Source organism: Petromyzon marinus, chromosome 22 (genome assembly GCF_048934315.1).
Source record: "Petromyzon marinus isolate PM22_M1 ecotype Great Lakes invasive population chromosome 22, UKy_Petmar_22M1.pri1.0, whole genome shotgun sequence".
NCBI classification, from domain to species: domain Eukaryota; kingdom Metazoa; phylum Chordata; class Hyperoartia; order Petromyzontiformes; family Petromyzontidae; genus Petromyzon; species Petromyzon marinus.
The window spans coordinates 10,444,385-10,465,237 of record NC_133688.1 but is presented as its reverse complement, the minus strand read 5'-3'; the positions used below and the strand labels follow the sequence as shown (position 1 = coordinate 10,465,237).

The window sequence follows — 20,853 nt, the reverse complement described above, 5'->3', positions numbered from 1 at the left end:
TTTTCTTCTTGGTTCTTTCGGTAAAGTCACGTAGAATGGAAATAAAATAATAAAAATAAAACAATATTCTCACGACGTTTCGGCCACAACACAAGTAGCCTTCCTCAGGTGAAGAAACAACTGTTGGGAAGACAGTGCTTCAGTGAACACTGCCAAGCTTGACAGCGTCTTTTAAGCTGGGTGGGAGGAGCAGAGCGCCTTGACCAAGGAGTTTACATATCAACAGAAGAATTTAGCATTGAAATAGCTGTGTTAATGTGTTGGATTAGCAGGATGTTAAAATCAGAAATTATCATGTAACTGGGAGATTAGCATAATGTTCGTGTGAGGGATTAGCATGTAACTATGTCGGAAAAAGTGGCGGTTTCTTTTTTATTTTCAACGTTTGCACCACGGAAAGCAACGAGCTTTGTTCAGACGGACGAGTCCATCTATGTTCGGAACGGAGGAGGGGGGAGAGAGAGAAACAGCCACGATGCGCTGCACTGTCCTGTGTTGCGTTACAACTATGCTATAAACTAGACTACTATATCAACAAGAATTTAGCATTGAAGTAGCTGTGTTAATGTGTTGGATTAGCAGGATGTTAAAAGTCAAAAATTAGCATGTATTTCCATTCTACGTGACTTTACCGAAAGAACCAAAAAGATGAATCCCTACAGTCACGAAAGCTTTAAATCGAAATTCAACTTTGTTTTTTTTACATGTGAAGTTGAACATTTACAGCACTTGCAAGTTCAGGGTTGCTCAATCTGTGAAGGTGTTAGTCGTGAACGTTGCAGTTGGCTGGGTAAAATCGGATATTTTTTTCTTCCAAATCTGCAGTTGTCTGCAGGAACATATGCTGTATATCGCAATGTAAACAATGCCTCTAACATTATCAGCATTAATCCATAATTTGTTGAATCTTTATGGTGTCTCAACATTTTAATCTGGGTAACTGCAGAAATTGTGTTTTACTATAATCGTATTAAAGGACAGTCCTTTATGATCAAATAGTGCCGTGTTTTAATGTGGCACCACAACTTAAGTGCATTGTGGTTCAAATTCGTGAAACCTCTTTAATTCAATTTGCCAAATATTAAAAATTCACTTTTCATTCAATGTGTCTTGTAATTGGTGGTAGTTTTTTTCTTCACATTTTGGCAAGACAAGTACATTGATCAGTGTGGCAATCGTGAAAAATAATGTGTGGTGTTCATATAACTACAGGGGCCAAACGTTAGCTAATTTAGCGGAGCAATAGGACTTTGTCAAATCCCGGCCCAGGTGTGACTTGCCCCGGGATGTCGCTGTGGTCAATAAAATGAGCACGTGTGTGGCAATTCCACAGCATATACTGATCCCTGCCATAGGAACGATGACTTTATACTGGCCCAGGACCACCTTTGGAAATTCGTGCATTACCGATTGCTCCGTTAATCATGTGAAAATGCCACTTGCAATGAGTAGAGGGCAGCCTGGCGTACGGATGTGGTGGGGTAATGTTGAAGTGTTAATAAATACGCACATCGGCCATGTTTCACAGGCGTGTAATCAAACCCTGTGGTTTTATTCCATATAAAATGGGACATTCCGTGTGTTACTCAATTGGGTCACTCGATACAAATCGTAAGGCATGCAATCACGTGAAGAAGTACAAATTATTTGGTGATGCTGAGTTGCTAGTGGTTCACAAGCACGCATTTAAAACAAAACTCAACACATTCATAAATAACACGGCCCTTTAAAGAAAAAATAAAGGCAACGTTTCGGTCAATGGCTCTTTACAGCACATCATGTGGATGAAAACGATTAACTGCATTATATGCCCCGCGACGTGTGACTATGACCTTGTTTCTGGCTTGAGTGACACACAGGATGTCCAACATCCATGTAACCGACAGCACATCCATGATTAGAAAGAATGGAAGTGCACATCTTCACCTTTTTCTTTCGTCGTCTATTTAATCGTGAACAATTTACGAGTACAGTGTTGGAGCATGTCTTTACATTGATAGACACAACAAAACTGCTGAGCACCTGCTCAAAGTATACGTGGCATCAGCAGCAGTACTACTGGCTTGTGATGAAGTTAGGGCTAACATCACACCTGATCAGAAGACAACAAAACAGGCATATATAATGTGTTTAGGTAGGAGACAAGAATGGCAATGTGTTAATTTATTAGCTACGTGTCGATATATAGTGCAGGAAGATTACACCGCATTCCATGACATAACGAAGTCAAGGCACGAGGTGAAGGAACATCCTTTCTGGCAACTTTTTATCGAGGACCGCGACGCCAGACGAGAGACCACAGAAAAAAAACTTGCAGTGCCTCTTCAATCGAGCATTTTATCCGCAACCGCAAGATTTCACTCCTTTGTGGGTCGAATCGATTTGCCTGAAATAGATGCTCGCATATCGGAGAGACGATGATTTTTGTAATGGTAAAGTGGATTTTCTTGTAGTCATCAAGTGACCAGGCCGAGATGAGCAACTCGCTACACTTGATAAACTGGTTTAATCTCGGACAGAAGCCTGGGATTTTAAACGTCTCAATATATTGCTGGCTCGGTGCTCGTGATACCAGCATTGAAGCAATTAAATCCCCCAGCCACTTCAACTATATATAATGTGAGTTAAATTAACAATATTGTGCACTGTACCATTGAATTGCAAGCTATGGGGTGCTGAAAATCCCTCTTGAGAGTGCAATGCACTCCTGCCCCCTTCCTGTCATTACCGAAGATCTTTACAGATCTTGCGTGTTGGTGCAAAACTGAATAATTTATACATCATAACATACACAAGCACGGGTAGACAATGTACACTGTATGCAAATGAAACCGTACGTCATTGTTTAACTTTCTTGCGCCAGGTGCCTGCCAGTGAACTGATTTGCTCTGGGGGGATTTGCGCCGGAGTCGGAGACCAAAACTCACAGCCGGGGCAGATTGGAGTCCGGGCTTTCCTGAGAATGGCAAAGTCAAGGGTGGAACGTGAATGAGTGACTTGTGATGAGTGTGCCGTGCAGGGCCATGAAAGCCAAGGGGAATGTAATGCTCTAAAATCTTGGCACATGCAATTAGATTGTTACATATTACACATACTATAATTTGAAGAGTCGATGGCCAAATGAGATGGGATAGTGTAATAAAACATTTTCCAAGCAAGACCTAGGTGTATCTCAAATAGAGGCAATTAAATTTTATTGTTTAAATAAACTTACACGGGTAAATACAGGCCAACCCAAACAATTATCGCTCATGCTCAACACACTTTAGAATTTATATATTCAAATCAAAACTTCTATATTTAACCAATACACATGACTTTAAACCATAACTGCAACCCATAAATGCTCCTTATAACCCCTAACTTCCCATATACCCTACTTTTCATCTACAGCTCTCATCCACAATTGCAACAACTAAAAATGCCTTACACCTAAGTGCTAACCCCTAATTATTACCACTCTACCTTACCCCGAGCCCCTAATCATCATGATCATGGTCAATACATGATGGTCAATCCACTGCTAGAGGCACCTCCAAGCTGCCGCGATGTGATGATCCACCTCGAACCCACGAGTGAACTGGTCCACCGCTCCATCTCCTTGGTGAATGTGCTCTCGGACACGTTTCTTTCATTGGGCTGCCCACTCCGTGATCAAATTCAGCTTTCTAAAAGCATTCCATCCTGCCCTCGTTCACCCCCGTTTCATCTTTTATTTCTGTCCACCTTCAATAGCTGTCCCAGTTGCACATTCTGCTGTTCTCCAGACGTGTCCCTCCAACCTGTTTTGCTCATCATGAGCGTGTATGCTATACGTCTTACCTGATGGCTCTGCTTGCCAGGGCTAATATCCGTGGCAGTGATGACAGGAATCTTGGAATCAAGTGAGCGCATGCCTGGCTCTCTCTTCAGCTGCTTTTGCTTCCCTGTATGTGAAGAAAGTAGCTCAGGATTCTGGAGGATTTGTCATCATCTGTCTAACAAGCCTCAGGAATCAATTTGTGTATCGGGCCTGCCAAGATACACCAACCTGCTCACAAAACACTGTTATGTTGGTTTGGTTTAAACATCCGCTGCTATGCATTCATCAAATGTACTTCATTTAATCATGCGAGAGCCCCTTGAGATACAGGTGCAGTCAGCAAGTGAGACTCTGGAAATAAAAGTTATGCAAAGAGTTATTAACTACTCACAGTTTAGATTAGATACGTGCATGACTTTAACCATGATTCCAGCATGCAACTCTTGTAAATTAAATCAAACTGGTCTACGACGTACACCGTATGGTGCACTTTGGTAACTCCCTGTAACAGCAGTGGCAGGTGAGGGAGCGGCACTGTGGATTCTATGCATACTCGTGAGCACGCTGACCACTGAAGCTAGCGAGCTGATAGTCTTGAGGCACACGTTCGCCCGTTCATTGGAATGCTGCCTTGGTGAATTGACGCAGACATCACATCCTTAGAACGTAGAAGTGATGATGGTTGATGTGGACCACACTCGTAGTCAAATGTCATGATTTCAGGAAAAGCCATACTGTAAGTTATTGTGATTCTGCGACTTTAATTTAATACTTGCCTTATGGATTCACGTGCAGCAATTAGTATTATGATACCAAATGCTGCCATGGTTATTAATGGGCTGCTTATAGATTATCTCAGAAGAATCATCATAACCTTTGAGCAAGCCACACAGAATGTGCCCAGACTCGTTAGATCTTGAGATATAAGCAGCGTTGAGCGATGAGAGGGCAAAAACCCAGCCACTTCTAAGCTTGTTCTCTACGGGACTGTGCGACCGTTACCCGGGTCAACGGGGCGAGAATCGAGGCTGGGCGCCGGCAGGCTGAGCTCAGGGAGGTGCAGTTCCCTCCGCTCGGCACGCACGCCATCCTTCCGCTTGCGCAGGTTGGTCATGTGATCAAACTGAGCCGTCTTCTCCTGCAAGCTGATCTGCACACGACGGCGGGGCAGCGTTGGGTAGCCGCACATCGGCAAGCGTGAGTGACCCGTTACTCATTCTGCTGTTGGGAGACCGTTCCATGAGCACTCGGAGGGTTAGAAGTTCAAACCTTGGTCGAGGGTCGATTGAGCTCATCGTTTCTGTGACGTCATTAACATGAGAACCGCTCTGTAGGACGTCAGCTGTGGTTATCCCATGGATAGTCTGGCCCACACTATAATGATGTGGAACTGACACCACTTCAGGGTTACTAATTAGCCCATTACCGTTCCGAGACGACTGCAAGTTGCAGGATGGGTCCCGGTCACCACTGAATCTCGGATCGTGTAAACGGTTCAGCGTTAATTTTATTTAGAGAGGCGTAGCGCCGCTGTTTTTAAAGACATTGTTACTCACCGCAGAGAACCGTAGCGACACGACCACACTCTATGATAGCTGGCACCAAACTGTGCCACACGCCTTCCCGCATGGCCTTGTGGGAGCCTTGTTACCGATAAAGTTATTTTATTTTTTCTTCCGGTTCCGTTCCTATGAACTACGTGTATGGAATAAAAAACTGATGACGCACACATACATCATCCAAATGGGAAAGGGTTAAGATTAGTACTTGCCTTAATACTAATTTGAGCAAGAAGACACTTTAAACATTTGTTTTGGTAAATCTATAAGTATTTGGTAATTTATGAGAATACCGTTACTTAGTACGTGTAATTTGATGGATTTTTTTCTGATTGGATTTGTTAAAGATTATGAAAATGAATCCATAAACCGAAGTGAAGGCTTCACAGACCTGGCCCAGTGCACACTGACGGGGGGCGAGGAGGGCAGCCTGCGTTGGCTTCTTGAAGGCATTGCTCGTTTTTCTTAATCGTTCAGATGTCCTGATGAAAGAGGAACACATTTGCTTTAACTGCATTCACGAAGGTTACTTACTGAATATTTGTGTCGCTCATACCCATGCGCTTATAGAAGTACTAAACGAAGCTAATATTTGTATTTTACCAGCGAAGGCCCACTGAGCGATGTAGCTCTTATTCAGAAGCGACCTGGCCACAAATGATAGCTCAACGAAAAAGCTTATAATGTGGCAATGTATAACAGCCAAATACTCTAAATGCATGTTTATAAATGTGGAGACAAAAATATCCAGAGGACCCGGAGAGAAATGCACGTGGCCACGGGGAGAACACGCAAATGTGCAGGTGTCAGGGTCAAGATTGAACCCACGACCTCCTGTATACAAGGCGAGGTAGTCAACATCTTGCCACTGTGGTGCCCCATTGGGTATGCATAAAGGTGCATTTGGGGCCGTCCATAAATGACGTCACGCGATTTTGGACGATTTTTGACCCCACCCCCCTCTCGTCACACGGCGTCACAAAAAGTGAGACCCCCCCTCAAAAATGACGTCACAAAGCTCTGCCCCCCCCCAAAACCATATTTCCATTTTGAAAATAAAACATGCTTCAAATCGCTTTAAACTATTGTCATTGTAGTGCGTATTTAATGTGGCGCTGCACTCTGATGTTGTAGGAGAAAACATTTATTAAAACGTCTATTTAATTAAGTAGAACGTGTTGACTATATTTATTTAAAGTTGCGCATTTTGATGTGACGTCACATTTCTCAAACCCCCCCCCCCCCTCGTCACACATCGTCACAAATGTCTGACCCCCCCCAGGTGCGTGACGTCATTTATGGACAGCCCCTTCGCTTATTTCAAATGTATTTTAAAATGGCAATGTTTCATATACTTTTGGCGATTAATGCTTCTCATGAAAAGCACATTCCTACAATACTGCCCATGGTGACGTAAAGTTATAGAACAAGCGGCTGAGAATCCTGTTGTAACAAAAGGGCTACAGTACATCTATATCTAATTCATCCAACGGCAACAATGACTCCATCTACGTTTGCTAGAGTAGCCCATTGTGAGCAGGCAAATTCGAAAAGTACGTACAAACCACTCAATTGATAATATACATAGCAATTATTGCCCGCTACGCAAACTCATGCACCAGGTCACTCAAATGAGACTAGCCTGGTCTCTTGAGTTCCCATGTGGTTAAACAGAATACACTTGAACATTTAAACCTTTAAGCATAAAACTAAAACTTGTACAAATGAAATGCTCAATCGAGATCATTTACATGTTGGACATGGAACTTAATTTAGGATTATAGAAGTAAATTAATACAATTAATCCTGTACATCTGGAACGACAGATTCAGTGAAACCATAGCTCCCAAAGGAGATAGTTCACTCTTTGCTCTAGGGGCCTTTAGAAGTAAATAGATCTTAAACACCTTGAATCAAGTTGAGCTGTAGAATATAATCAACGCAACTCACCCAGTGAGTTGAGAATAGAGAGCCCAACGGGCACATTCTCTGGTGCATCTGATGCCATGGATTTCAACGGAGACACAACTCTCTCTTTCCCACTGGAGTTTTCTGCCTAAGGGTAAGGTCTTGGTCTAGTCCACTCCTCGTCCTTTCCTCTTCGTTGTGGCACACGGACGGGCCCCTTCTATTTGGCTAATCGAGCAGCAACTTCCTTTTTAGACCTTCTGCCCTTTTCCACCAAACATCATTTCTTCTAGAGCATCCTTCCAGCAAGCCTTTCCCTCTGACAATATGCACACTCGAGATTTGTTTTGCCCATTTTGACACCTCTCCTTCCGAACCTGCTCAAGCACTTCCCTACCTTAAGCACAGCTCCTTTAAATTTAGATTTAAAGCTTTCGTGACTGCGGGGATTCATATTCTTGGTTCTTTCGGTAAAGTCACGTAGAAGGGAAACAATAAAAATATAAAACAATAAAATTCTCACGACGTTTCGGCTGCAACACCTGATGATGATTGCTTGTGTTGCAGTTTAAACGTCGTGAGAATTTTATTGTTTTATATTTTTATTATTTTATTGTTTCCCTTCTACGTGACTTTACCGAAAGAAACAAGAACACACGGTTCCTTTGTCGGTCTACTTCTGTATAAAGGCTTCTCCTCAATGATACAAAAACTGTAACCAACCAGACATACACAACTCAGTGCATCCAGAACCATAGAACCTGGTGAAGTTACGGTGCCTGAACAATAGAGCATCAAGCAGCGGTGGCCAATGTGGATCGTGATCCACGGGTAGGTGGCAAAACATTTTTTGGTAAATCTCAGGACAAATCAGAAGACTAACGTAATCACAACAATTTTCGTTAAAGCTGATGGCAGATAAAATCAACGAAATACATTAAAAAAATAGAAAACCTACCAATAGATGACGCTAGTACTTTTTCTCTGGAGTAGAATACGAGGTTCAATCCAGAAAATAATTGGTCATACCTTTCTGGTGGACCGCAAAGCCCGTCCAGATCCACCAGAATGGCTCATAGCGCTTTGGTGCATTGGCCACCGCTGACCTAAAGCAACCACAGCCTGGGGTTGTGATGGAGGGCGGCACCTGAATGCAGACGCCCCCGTTGTGACGTCGGTGGCGGTGGTCATGCCAAGCCGAGCTAGCACGAGGCTCGTGTGCCGAGACATCGCGTCCGGCCTCGCTCCGCCGGTCTCCCCACCATCGCGGTCCCGCTGTGTGAGGAAACAACAACGGCCAGAGTCCCACGGTGCCGCACTGCAAGGCCTCTGTCGGTGTGCACTGAATGTTGTTGGCACTGCGTTGTGATCCTGGCGATCCGAGTGAAAATCACGGTCATGCGCATCGGTTGGCAAGTGGTACCTGAACATGACCGGCACCTGCCCTTGGTTGGTTCAGTTTAAAACGGGACGCGGGCACAGTTGTGAACGTTAACACTGGGGGATACAAAGGCAGCCAAATTTGATGCCACCTACACCACACTCATGGAATGCTGTAGCAACCTTAATGGGTACTTGTTCACAACACTTACCCCAGCAACCAACATAGAAAAATGGGGAATCTTTGTCTTTTCATCGACAGTAATAACAGCAGCTAATCAGAGGGGGGCACAGCACACGAGAGGGTCGTGAGGCGAGTAACACACACACACAACTGCATTTTTCTTGCAAGCAATGATGTTCATAACCATACCGCAACAGGTACTCACTTGAGGCACAATCAACCTAGGGGAGCCCCAGGCTAGGTTCAGAAACTGATTAGCTGCTGGTGTTCAGCTTACATACAATGAGGGAAAAAAGTATTTGAACCCCTGCAGATTTTGTACGTTGGCCCACTGACAAAGAAATGATCAGTCTATAATTTTAATGATAGGTTTATTTTAACAGTGAGAGACAGAATAACAACAACAAAATCCAGAAAAACGCATGTCAAAAATGCTATAAATTGATTTGCATTTTAATGAGGGAAAGAAGTATTTGACCCCCTCTCAATCAGAAAGATTTCTGGCTCCCAGGTGTCTTTTATACAGGTAATGAGCTGAAATTAGGAGCACACTCTTAAAGGGAGTGCTCCTAATCTCAGCTTGTTACCTGTATAAAAGACACCTATTCACAAAAGCAATCAATCAATCAGATTCCAAACTCTCCACCATGGCCAAGACCAAAGAGCTCTCCAAGGATGTCAGGGACAAGATTGTAGACCTACACAAGGCTGGAATGGGCTACAAGACCATTGCCAAGCAGCTTGGTGAGAAGGTAACAACAGTTGGTGCGATTATTCGCAAATGGAAGAAACACAAAAGAACTGTCAATCTCCCTCGGCCTGGGGCTCCATGCAAGATCTCACCTCGTGGAGTTGCAATGATCATGAGAACGGTGAGGAATCAGCCCAGAGCTATACGGGAGGATCTTGCCAATGATCTCAAGGCAGCTGGGACCATAGTCACCAAGAAAACAATTGGTAACACACTACACCGTGAAGGACTGAAATCCTGTAGCACCCGCAAGGTCCCCCTGCTCAAGAAAGCACATATACATGCCCGTCTGAAGTTTGCCAATGAACATCTGAATGATTCAGAGGACAACTGGGTGAAAGTGTTGTGGTCAGATGAGATAAAAATGGGGCTCTTTGGCATCAACTCAACTCGCCGTGTTTGGAGGAGGAGGAATGCTGCCTATGACCCCAAGAACACCATTCCCACCGTCAAACATGGAGGTGGAAACATTATGCTTTGGGGGTGTTTTTCTGCTAAGGGGACAGGACAACTTCACCGCATCAAAGGGACGATGGACGGGGCCATGTACCATCAAATCTTGGGTGAGAACCTCCTTCCCTCAGCTAGGGCATAGAAAATGGGTCGTGGATGGGTATTCCAGCATGACAATGACCCAAAACACACGGCCAAGGCAACAAAGGAGTGGCTCAAGAAGAAGCACATTAAGGTCCTGGAGTGGCCTAGCCAGTCTCCAGACCTTAATCCCATAGAAAATCTGTGGAGGGAGCTGAAGGTTCGAGTTGCCAAACGTCAGCCTCGAAACCTTAATGACTTGGAGAAGATCTGCAAAGAGGAGTGGGACAAAATCCCTCCTGAGATGTGTGCAAACCTGGTGGCCAACTACAAGAAACGTCTGACCTCTGTGATTGCCAACAAGGGTTTTGCCACCAATTACTAAGTCATGTTTTGCAGAAGGGTCAAATACTTATTTCCCTCATTAAAATGCAAATCAATTTATAACATTTTTGACATGTGTTTTTTTAATTGTTATTCCGTCTCTCACTGTTCAAATTAACCTACCATTAAAATTAAAGACTGATCATTTCTTTGTCAGTGGGCAAACGTACAAAATCAGCAGGGGATCAAATACTTTTTTTCCCTCACTGTACCTATATAGAAACATGGGAATCATTGATAACAACAAATCTTAAATATTATTTTAAACTATTTAATGGAAAATGTTATCATCACCATTATTGTTGTTCTTTATGATCTCAATCTCTCACCAAAGGTCCCATAATACAGATAAACCACATTTGCATTGATATAGCATTGCCAGTTTGAAAGAATATAGTGCATGTAGAAAAAAAAATGGGTTAAACGCTCCTGGAGGCAAGCGTCTAATTCTATCGCAATATAGCAACAGTCATATGGTAATGTAAGTTGGTCTATGTAGTGGGTTTGGCTACAGGCCAGTAACATACCTTGCAGGTGTCCTCTTCTGCTTTGCTGGTGTCTGGACTCTCCTGGCAAACGGCTGGAGGATGGCTTAGCGCAGGGCTCACATTCCCAGTCACCAAAGAGATGCCAACTTCCTTACTCATCTCCTCCACTGCTGTAACCTGGCTCTGACATTCATTTAAAGAGGAAATCAGCATCATGACAGTGACTATTGAAGTCATTCTGGTGTATATTTAGTCTTACTACTCTTAGACGTTATGATTAATCTCCTAAGTTTGACTAGAGTCCTGAACCATTCCACAGAATTCGAATAACCATACCTACTATAATCACCAAGGAATGTCTGTCCTTAATGCTCGTGACGTCACTTCACATCGACCAGCCCCCCTCATTAATATTCATGAGCAGGTGACGTCTTCCAAATGGACACCCCCCCACCCCTCCTCAATAATCATGAGCGGGAGACGTCACTCAATATTGAGTACTCCCCCCCTCACTAATAATCATGCGCAAGTGACGTCACTCCACATCGAACAGCCCCCCTCATTAATAATCATGAGCAGGTTACGTCCTCCACATGGACCCTCCCCCCCTCATTAATAATCATGAGCAGGTGACGTCATTCCACATCGAAGAGCCCCCCCCATTCATAGTAATGAGCGAGTGACGTCACTCCACATGGAGGGCGAGGCGCCTCCTCCCCCCTCCTCGGCATCAACTCACAGCCCTCACTACAAAGGCAGAACCCTCACGTCACGCGATCTCCGTAACGCTGTTGAGACATCGTGATGAACAAGGGATTATAGCCTTAAAAAGAAATAGGTCTGTGTCACTGCGCCCTTACAAACTGCACACGAATTGATGCAATGCATATAACACGTCGTGGTCTGATTTTCGCTTGCAAGTTTCAGATTTACTGCAACACACCCATCCTTTGACGGGCAAAAGGCTCGTTAATTATGTTTAGATTTATCTTGGGTAACTCTTGGCAACCTTTTATTTCAACCCAGAATGGTTTAAACAAACCTATCATGAAGATATTGTATTTTCTCTAAAATGTAAAAAAATAAAATAAGCAATGCTCATTTATCTGGACATATTAAATGGAATACATATTATCATGCATCATAATTTGTAATGAAGACATTTTTACAACTGCATTTAAATACAGGAAAATAACTCTCAATTATCATAATGAATTTACCAACACTGTAAATGATAATAATTGTAAGGGCTTTCTTTGGTCTGTGCTTATATACCAAAGCATTTGCTTGAGTTACACTTTGTGGTTATAAACATACACATTTTGATTTAAAGCTTTCGTGACTGCAGTGATTCATATTCTTGGTTCTTTCGGTAAAGTCACGTTGAAGGGACACAATAAAATAATAATATATATAACAATAAAATGTTATTATTTTATTCTTTCCCTTCAACGTGAACATACACATTGTCGACAATTCACTATAGTTGTCAACGACCAAATGATGTATTTGAACCAGAATATACCATAAGGGTTAATCTGAAAAAAAACGTTACATCACAGGGTCTTTAAGGTTTCCGTTACAGTACTTTCATAAGTAACCACATGCAATAACCAAACATCTACAGTCGAAATGAAGCCACCTTCTCCATGCGAATTGGCTTGGTGGTAACCCCGCCATCCACTACAGGCCATTCCAAACCACACAACTCAGTGTGCGCACGTGCGTGCACGTGTATATAACACCTGGCTCTGTTCCGTGTCTTTGCTTAGCAGCACTTGCTTGCTCAGCATCGTTTCCCTGCTCTGCGACGTGTCCCTGTCGTGCGTCCCTCCCCTGCCCTGTTGTGCCAGCCTAGTTGGGGACGAAGGCCGGCTTGCTCGCCGCCGCGTGCCCACCACCGTGCCTGCTGCTGCCAGCACCCTCCGTGCCCACCTGCCTTCCCGGTTTCTTGCCCACGTTGGCCCGCGCTGCCGTCACCGCAGCCACAGCCGCAGCCGCCGCCGACGCTGCCAGGAGCGCGGCTCCTTTGCCGGTGCCGTCACTGCCGTGATCTGGGGAGGGCGGTCGTGGGGTCGTGCCGCAGAACTGCACGGGCGGCAGCACGGGCAGCAGCGGCGGTTTACTGCTCGCCGCCGGACTGCAGCTGCTCTTGGAGCCGAACTTGGGCAGCTTCGCTTGGCTGTCGTTCGCCGGATCCCTCTTCTCTGCCAGGCCCTCCTTTATATCTTTGCTACTCCGTTCCAGGTCCTGGAGACAGAAAACCGTGTCGAAATAAGGCACAACCCCAGAAAACAAGCAGTTATTTTGTAGATAAATAGCAAATGGTCAGACGTGATTTTGTAGTCAGTTTTGTGAGTAAGAAAAATGTATTATCTGGCATGGAAGCATGACAATAATGCACGCCTATAGCAACCTCGAATTATATTAATGGCCTTTTAAAATTAATAATCAGCATCAGGTAATCATTTATGAACAGCATCCTGCACAGCAGAGTTCTTTCCAAAATGTTGTCCATGTAAGCTCTCCATCAAAGGGCTATTCAGATGAAAATGTGAGGGTGGTTCATGGGGAAGCAAAGTTAATCTTGAGGAATAATAATGGCCCTTGAAGTTCTCAGGGATGCGTTTGGTTTGGCATTGTCATGCTGGAAGAGGACTTCCATCTGAAGATCTGGATGCATTTGCTCAATCATTATTGGTCATGATCATTCCACTGTTGAATGAAGACATCTCATTTACACTATGTCTGTGAAATTGCATATTAAAAGAAGATGCACTTTTAGAGAGAGAGAGAGAAATAAAGACGCATAACTATTGTTGTTTATTCATCTCTCCTGGCTTTGGGATCCCATATTCCCATGTGGAGAAAATAACCCTGAGGAACTCATAAAATGATCAGAATGCCAAATCATGTAATTGAACGACCCCAGAAGATAACACCTGAAAACTATAGTAACTAAAATGGACCTATTTTCCCAACATATAACACTACTCATTAATATTTTTATAAAGAGAGTTTCCTTATATATCGAGCATCTGACATACCGTATACTCTACACGTCAGCCCTCGAAGAAGAGGCTCTGAAAATTAAGTGCAAGGTGGGAGACCATGAAACTCACCACACTTGAGAAAATTACTAAATCACAAGTGGCTGCATGGACTCGCGCCCTGGCTCTCATCAGTGCTGGCTGAAGTGGTAAAGCAGGCGTCACTCATCGGTAAGTGTCGCATCGCTGCATTGCACCACATCATGAATCGTGATCCAGTATCAGGGACCCTTGTATCGCCCCAACTAATTCGCAGAGCTTCAAACACCTTGGCTGGGCTCTGGACGGCGGTGACAGGAAGAGCAGATGGTTCCTTTGAGCAGTCCTCGTCTTCGATAGCCATGTCCATGTTCGCGGCCGGCACGCTCTCTGCCCTGTCCTTCTGTGTGGATTCAAGCAGCTCCAGCAGAAACCTGCCAGGAGACATGAATAGACAACTTTGCAGCCTGCACTGGGCTTTATGGAGTGATAGGGCCCAGATTGTGCTCCATTACAGAGTTCTAAGTGTTGAGAGAATCTTAGATATGTATGTTGAACTTATTTTGCAACGTACGTAGCCAACCGTGCTATTCGGAGGTGCGGGGGGGGGGAAGGACAACGAACTAAACACACACAAACAACTAAACACAAAAAACACTTGCTACATTTAGAACAGACATAATGTAACTCACACTGCCACGAATTTAGAAGAAACGGGAGACAATATCTGGCACGTGAATAATTCATTAATTAGTGTCCTTTATTATACCAGATGACAACTCATTAAGATACATTATTTACGTTTACTTTATTATGATGCATCAGGGAAGTTATATTCATTTTCTAATTTATTTGGAGTACAATATTTGGGTTAACAATAATGTTCTTAGAGAAACTCCCATTGGTCAGAAAGAACATCAGCTTGTTTATCAAACTTTAAGTCTGTCGCGCATGCTCTGTTTATAAAGGACCCTCAGCTTGCAGAGATGGCTGTTCTATATAACCACAGTGGCAGGAGGCTATACTGCACTTATTATTCTTAATATGGGTAGAATTGTATAAACATATACACATCCACTGCGGATAGAGTGTTCAACTCACTATCAAGAGGCTGTTAAAGCCAATCCTGTTCAGTGGTCAATTCCATCCATTATTCCTCTGGTGATGGAATTTTCATCACTACCTCAGGGTAATCAGTGAAGGTCATCACTGCCCTGTGTTTGTTTTAATGGAAGTAAACTTACTTTGATTTGACAACCCGGTGAGTGGTTAAAGGGTGCATAGTACGGTTTGAGAAACCTCACTTGTCGGCAAAACCATCCGCAGTGAAGTAATCATGCTGAAGGAGCCTAGAGCAGGGAGGTCTTGTATCGGCATCCATGTAGAGGCATTGCTGCAAGGAGACACGTACGCAAAAGACAAAGATCCCCCGTATAGCCTTAACAAGACTGTTGGGGCAGGTGCTGTTAGCGAGCACCTACGAAGGCCGGCAACGTCACACGAGGAGGTTGAAGGCTAACACCACGTCCAGCCGCCTTTGTCTCCCTAGTGGCAATGTTTACACATCGCACCAGGTATTCATTTGAGGCTGAGTCGACCTAGGGTAGGCCCAGCACCAGTTCAGATAATCGTCACTGGCGTTGGCCGTGAGCGGGAATGGAAGGCACGTAACCATCCACTCTAACACACACACTGTTTTCGATCTGGAGAAAAGGCTGGTGTAGGGTTCCTTTTCAAATGTAAGATTTCCAACTCTCTAATAAGGACCCTCGTCACAGAGGCCTTAAGCTGACACCATCCATCTCTCCGCTACCTCGAACTGCCTGCTTCGATGGGATATATAAAGGCCACCTAATTTAAGTCAGGATCGGCTGTCCGTCACCTCCAAATCAGAAAGGTGAATAATGATGCAACACTTTTTCAGGGATTGGTTCCCTTGTCAAGACCCCCTTTTGGGCTGACCTCTGTGAGTCTGCCTCCACCGCTGTACCTGGAATCACGATCGCAAAGCAACACCGCTGAAAGTGATCAGATTATTAAAACAATCAAAATGCCATATATCTCAGGAGTAACTGACAAATTAGCCCGTAACCAAAAGCAAAACATTAAAGTAAGATTTGGTACAGTACACAAAATAAAAAAAACTAGCATCTTGTACTAAAGACGAATTACCTAAATTATCAACAGAAGGTGTATATCGGATTAATTGCTTATGTGGCAGATGCTATATTGGACAGACAGGACGTAACATCAGCGTAAGACTAAAAGAACACCAAATAAATATTAAATTATCTCAAACACAACTGTAGGCAGTGGCAGAACATGCTTGCCAACAAGGCCACTCAATTAATTTTGATAACGTTGAAGTGTTGTGTAAAACTAATTATGACTGGCCAAAACGAATTAGAGAATCCATTGAAATTGAGAGAAATACAAATAACGTTAATGCTCTGACAGCTACAGGCTTAGTGCGGCCAGGAAGCGAATTATTAAATAATACATATTACTATTCCTTATAGGGGAAACACATACTAATTAACTGATTACTAACGTAGTATATAATCACAATAACCCCCCCTCCACCACCTCTGATTTCTGCACCTGATTGGGTATAGTGATTGGGTTCAGTTATTAAAGAATACACATTACAACTAATTACTAATCTCCAACTAATTACTAATCATAACATTTAACTGATTACTAATCTATTATATAATTATACCCCCCCCCCCTCTCCGCCTCTGATCTCTGCATCTGAATGGGTTAAATGATGACGTCACCCTGCTGCTGCTCTATTTAAGACCAGGAGCAGGTGGAGGGCTTCACTATTCTGGCGAATTGCCCGATGATGCTGGATGTAATTACCAGCGAAACGTCGTACTCAAAAACTGTAAATGTTGTGGATTCACTCTTCAACACACCGGTGGGCTAAAGTAGTGAACTATTTGTCTTTTATCAACGTGATTTTTTTTTTACTGATTGGCCGTGTCGGGTGGTGGAGGGTTGCGACACATTTATAAATAACGCGATCTAACCCAAAAACCTTTGTTATGAAGTTGAAGTACCTGAGGGTTGGGGCCAGGAACCCTGAGTGTGAACCCTGCGTGGCTACAGCAGCAAGGACTGTGGTCGTTTGGGACTCACCACCATTGGTACAATCCTGCTAAACCATGACCTGTGCTGCGGCATGGAAAGGACATTGCGTGGTTTTACCATAACTCCTCCGAAGGAGACCCCATAATTCTCGCAGAGACGGTTTTGGCAAGAATGTTTGGAGTGGGCCATTGGAGAGGAAAACGATAGGAAAATGACTTGGTCATGAGCACTGACTGCCCGTGAGTGTGCACACAAATTTGCCCTCAGCACGACTGAGGGCAAATATGAGCCTCCCTTCTCCCCAAAACCTAAAAGGGTGACAGAGGAGAAAAGCTACGCCAGGACTGTACCTTGCCATGCCTCGACTCAAGACTACATCCGCAAATAACTACTGCGTACAATGTACAGCTGCAACAACATTTTGTATGTAAAATGTTGAAGAAGCATTTTAATATTGGCTAATGCTAGATATTTCATATCGAGACCAGAGGTGTGTTCTGAGAATGGTTGCATGTGCTGGGATCACAAGAGAATTGGCATGCCAGTTTACATGCAGAGATGGGTAGTACCTAAATTATATAATTAAATATGTATCATCATGCCGTTTGAAAATGGTATCCAAATCCATCGGTCGTTTGTATCTAAATAACACGGGGCACAGATAGTTTGTAACTACAGTAATTACATTTCCTGCAGTAATTTCTCAAGTGAATGTATCATCCATTAGAGGTTTTTTGGGGGGGTTAGTTCACGTAAATATGTAAATGTGCCATTAAAACCCGACACCACACGAAAAGCAAACTAGTAAGGGTTGTCACGTAACCAGAACATGCCAATTCGTCACTAGTACAGCCAAGCCACAACATTTACAATCTGAGTGCGACGTTTCGCCAGTAATTACAACTAGCTTCATCAGGCGACAGCCAGATGGGTTTGGCAACAGATTTGCGGGTCCGGAGCACACCACTGACAGCTGTGGGGGGAGGTCTTTGGTGGGCGGGGAGAAGACGATACACAAGGCCATGTCCTGCTCGCAAACACCGCTAAAATGTCTCTAATCATTTTAAAATGATTAAATTATGTTATGTTCATTCGTCCATTTCTCAATCCGCTTGTCCTGGTGAGGGTCGTGGTGGAGGCATGTTGAGAAGGGCGGTCCAGACCTCCCTTTCCCTGGCAACGGACTCTAGCTCTTCCTGGGGAATTCCCAGGCGTTCCCCAATTGTGTTATGTTTAAGCATAATTAATAGTTAAATAATTATAACGTTCTAAGCATCTGGCTAACTGTTCACAGCAATTTTGTTCATATGTTCCAGAATGGGAGAGCAGTGCTGACAGGGTGGGGAAATGAGCTAGCCCAGCTTTGGCCCAGAGAGTGAATGTATGTACTGTACGTATGTTGCACTTCTTTTGCACCGTACGTAGCCAACCGTGTGGAGTAAAGTTCTCGGAGACGACGCATTCACCGAGGCGGATCGTGAATGACAATGTGGTGTGCCACAACACGTGCCCGTCACCTTAATGAGATCGAGCAGCAGTGGCGGCAACCTGGGCAGACGCTTTTCAAGTGGTTCCACAGCATGAACTTCGGGCACTTTAAGCCCCGTGAACACCGGGTTCTTGTAGAAAAGCTCACGATGCCTGGGCATCAGATTTCCTGCATATGCAGAGATACAAATTCACTGTAACTGCTGAGAGGCCAATGATGAGTGTGAGATTAGGTATGTAATGATTCATCAAGTTTGTTGATTAACAACTATCCTTATGCTCACGATATGTGCATGAAAGTGTGGGCTTAAGAATCAACTATAGTATATTTGATTCGCATGCATTGTATGCCGTGTACCCACTGTCAAAAAATTGATTTGTAAATCATCTAATGATCCTGGATCATGAAAATTCGTCAAATCGTGAAGGGATGAGTCGCATCTATACTAATGGTCATACATTTGAGTTACCCTCGAAAACCTCAATGGATCTCAGGACTCATTTTCATGGGGTTCCTGCATGGGATGTTTCACCAGTTCCTTGCATATCCTTACATGTTGCGGGAAACACGAGTGTGCGTGAAAAAGACCAACGAGCTTGAGGAGGGAACAAAGAAGTCGGAATCCTACTTGCTGTACTGTCTCCAAAACAATGTAAGAGTGTGAAACTAAATTCTGATGCGACCTCATCCTCTCTAATGTGCCTGCAATTGGCCATCTCTGGCCTTTCTCTTGCACCTTCACTCTGCCACTGCTTAATTTCTCATGCCCATCAGCTGTTCTACCCACTATTAAAATTCCCTATTTCAGTTAATATGTTTATACTCTTGGGGGTCGCTAATCAGTAACCAAAGTTGTGGGAACACAGGCCTGTTTTTAACTTCGGGATCAGCGGCTTGAAACATGGCTCCAGTGTGACCTGTAATCAGGCCGCGTTCCTGGTTCAAGACTTCCTGGCTCAAGACTTTTTTGACTTTCCAACTGTGGCCACAGACTGGGAGGCGTGAATCTTTAGGGTGCTCTCCTCGCAATTAAGAGCACCTGCTTGTGGGACGTTAACAGTCGTCATTCTACGGTGGAATTGCCCTCTGCCTTGGGAATACAATATTTCTACTACACGGACACCATGCCCCATTTTGAGCATACAAATAAAAGTAATTCATCTTGATTTCAAGCTTTCGTGACTGCAGGAATCCATACTCTTTAGTTATTTCGGTAAAGTAACGTAGGTATAAAATAAAATAATTAATCATGTAACCAACTCGACTTTGATTCCCTTGCCTAACATGTTTTCCTTATTTTGGATTAATCCACGTTAAAAGTCCATTTAAGTGTCCCCTGCTGCGACGGGGCTGAATATCATCAGGAGATATAAGCCCTAAGCCGGTTGTAAAAATTGCAGTCCAACCAATGTTGACTTACTTATTTTATTGACCTTGTAGGGACGTTGGGCTGAGACCACTCTCAATAGATTGCAAGTCAAGTGCTAGGATACAGTGCCATACACCCAGATACTCGATATGGGCATTGCTGGATCACACAGAGATGACAGCTAGGATGTTTGTGAAACACCTACCTCCTGAGCAACAAAGTAATTCCTGTCGGAGGCTGACAAGTCATTTGTATAATTTAGTAGGAGAGCTGTTCTCTAGTATGTGCGAGTTTTCTTTGGGGTACTCAGGTTTCTCCCCCACAAACATAAAATAAATGAATTGGCCAAGTATCCCAAGCAAGCCTTTGATGGGAAAGTATTGAATAAACATTTTTTTATTAGGATTTTTGATGAATAGCCCATGTAAAGTGTCCAGTAAAACAGCAGGTTTACATGTAGTTCATATACACTCATAACCCTTGCTTCGAAGCAAAGTTCTGGTTGGCAATGGCTCACAAATTTTTTGCATGTAATTTTATTCGTATTTTTTGTTATATTGAATGACAGTTTTACAATTTTAATTATAATGATCTTTTCCAAAATAAAGTGATCCTGTGTTACAAGTGCAGGGTTGCAAAGTTAAAATCCTGATCAGGGGACAACTCAAACCATCAGTCCCTCCAGAGTCAATCAGCACTAAATTGTGGGAAGATAAAAGTAGTCCTCTACATGAGAATAAATACAACACTGTGACTCAACACCATTTTAATAAAATAAAAAACAGTCATGTAAACCCAACGTTTGACAAAATGAATCCACCTTGTGGGGATTTTCCTGTAAGACCATTGGAAGTGCACTATTTGCCATGTAAAAGTACTC

At 43.6% G+C, this 20,853-nt stretch overlaps 1 protein-coding gene across 6 annotated transcripts in view; it reads right to left on the bottom strand.

Moving 5' to 3' along the window:
- Nucleotides 1-1,520: 1,520 nt before the first annotated feature.
- LOC116945022 (uncharacterized) overlaps nt 1,521-20,853 on the bottom strand; it is a 50,152-nt gene continuing 30,819 nt past the window's right edge. For 4 of the 6 annotated variants that reach the window (XM_076068716.1, XM_032959079.2, XM_076068715.1 and 1 more), the window contains 9 exons: nt 18,633-18,772; nt 15,324-15,412; nt 14,309-14,453; nt 12,926-13,240; nt 11,030-11,173; nt 8,417-8,544; nt 5,753-5,843; nt 4,805-4,952; nt 1,521-3,926 (listed from right to left, as the gene is read on the bottom strand). In XM_076068716.1, the coding sequence (XP_075924831.1) occupies nt 3,706-3,926; nt 4,805-4,952; nt 5,753-5,843; nt 8,417-8,544; nt 11,030-11,173; nt 12,926-13,240; nt 14,309-14,453; nt 15,324-15,412; nt 18,633-18,772 (1,421 nt within the window). In that variant the 3' untranslated portion in view covers nt 1,521-3,705. The remainder of the gene's footprint in view (nt 3,927-4,804; nt 4,953-5,752; nt 5,844-8,416; nt 8,545-11,029; nt 11,174-12,925; nt 13,241-14,308; nt 14,454-15,323; nt 15,413-18,632; nt 18,773-20,853) is intronic. The other 2 variants (XM_032959083.2, XM_032959082.2) reach the window with 2 other exon arrangements.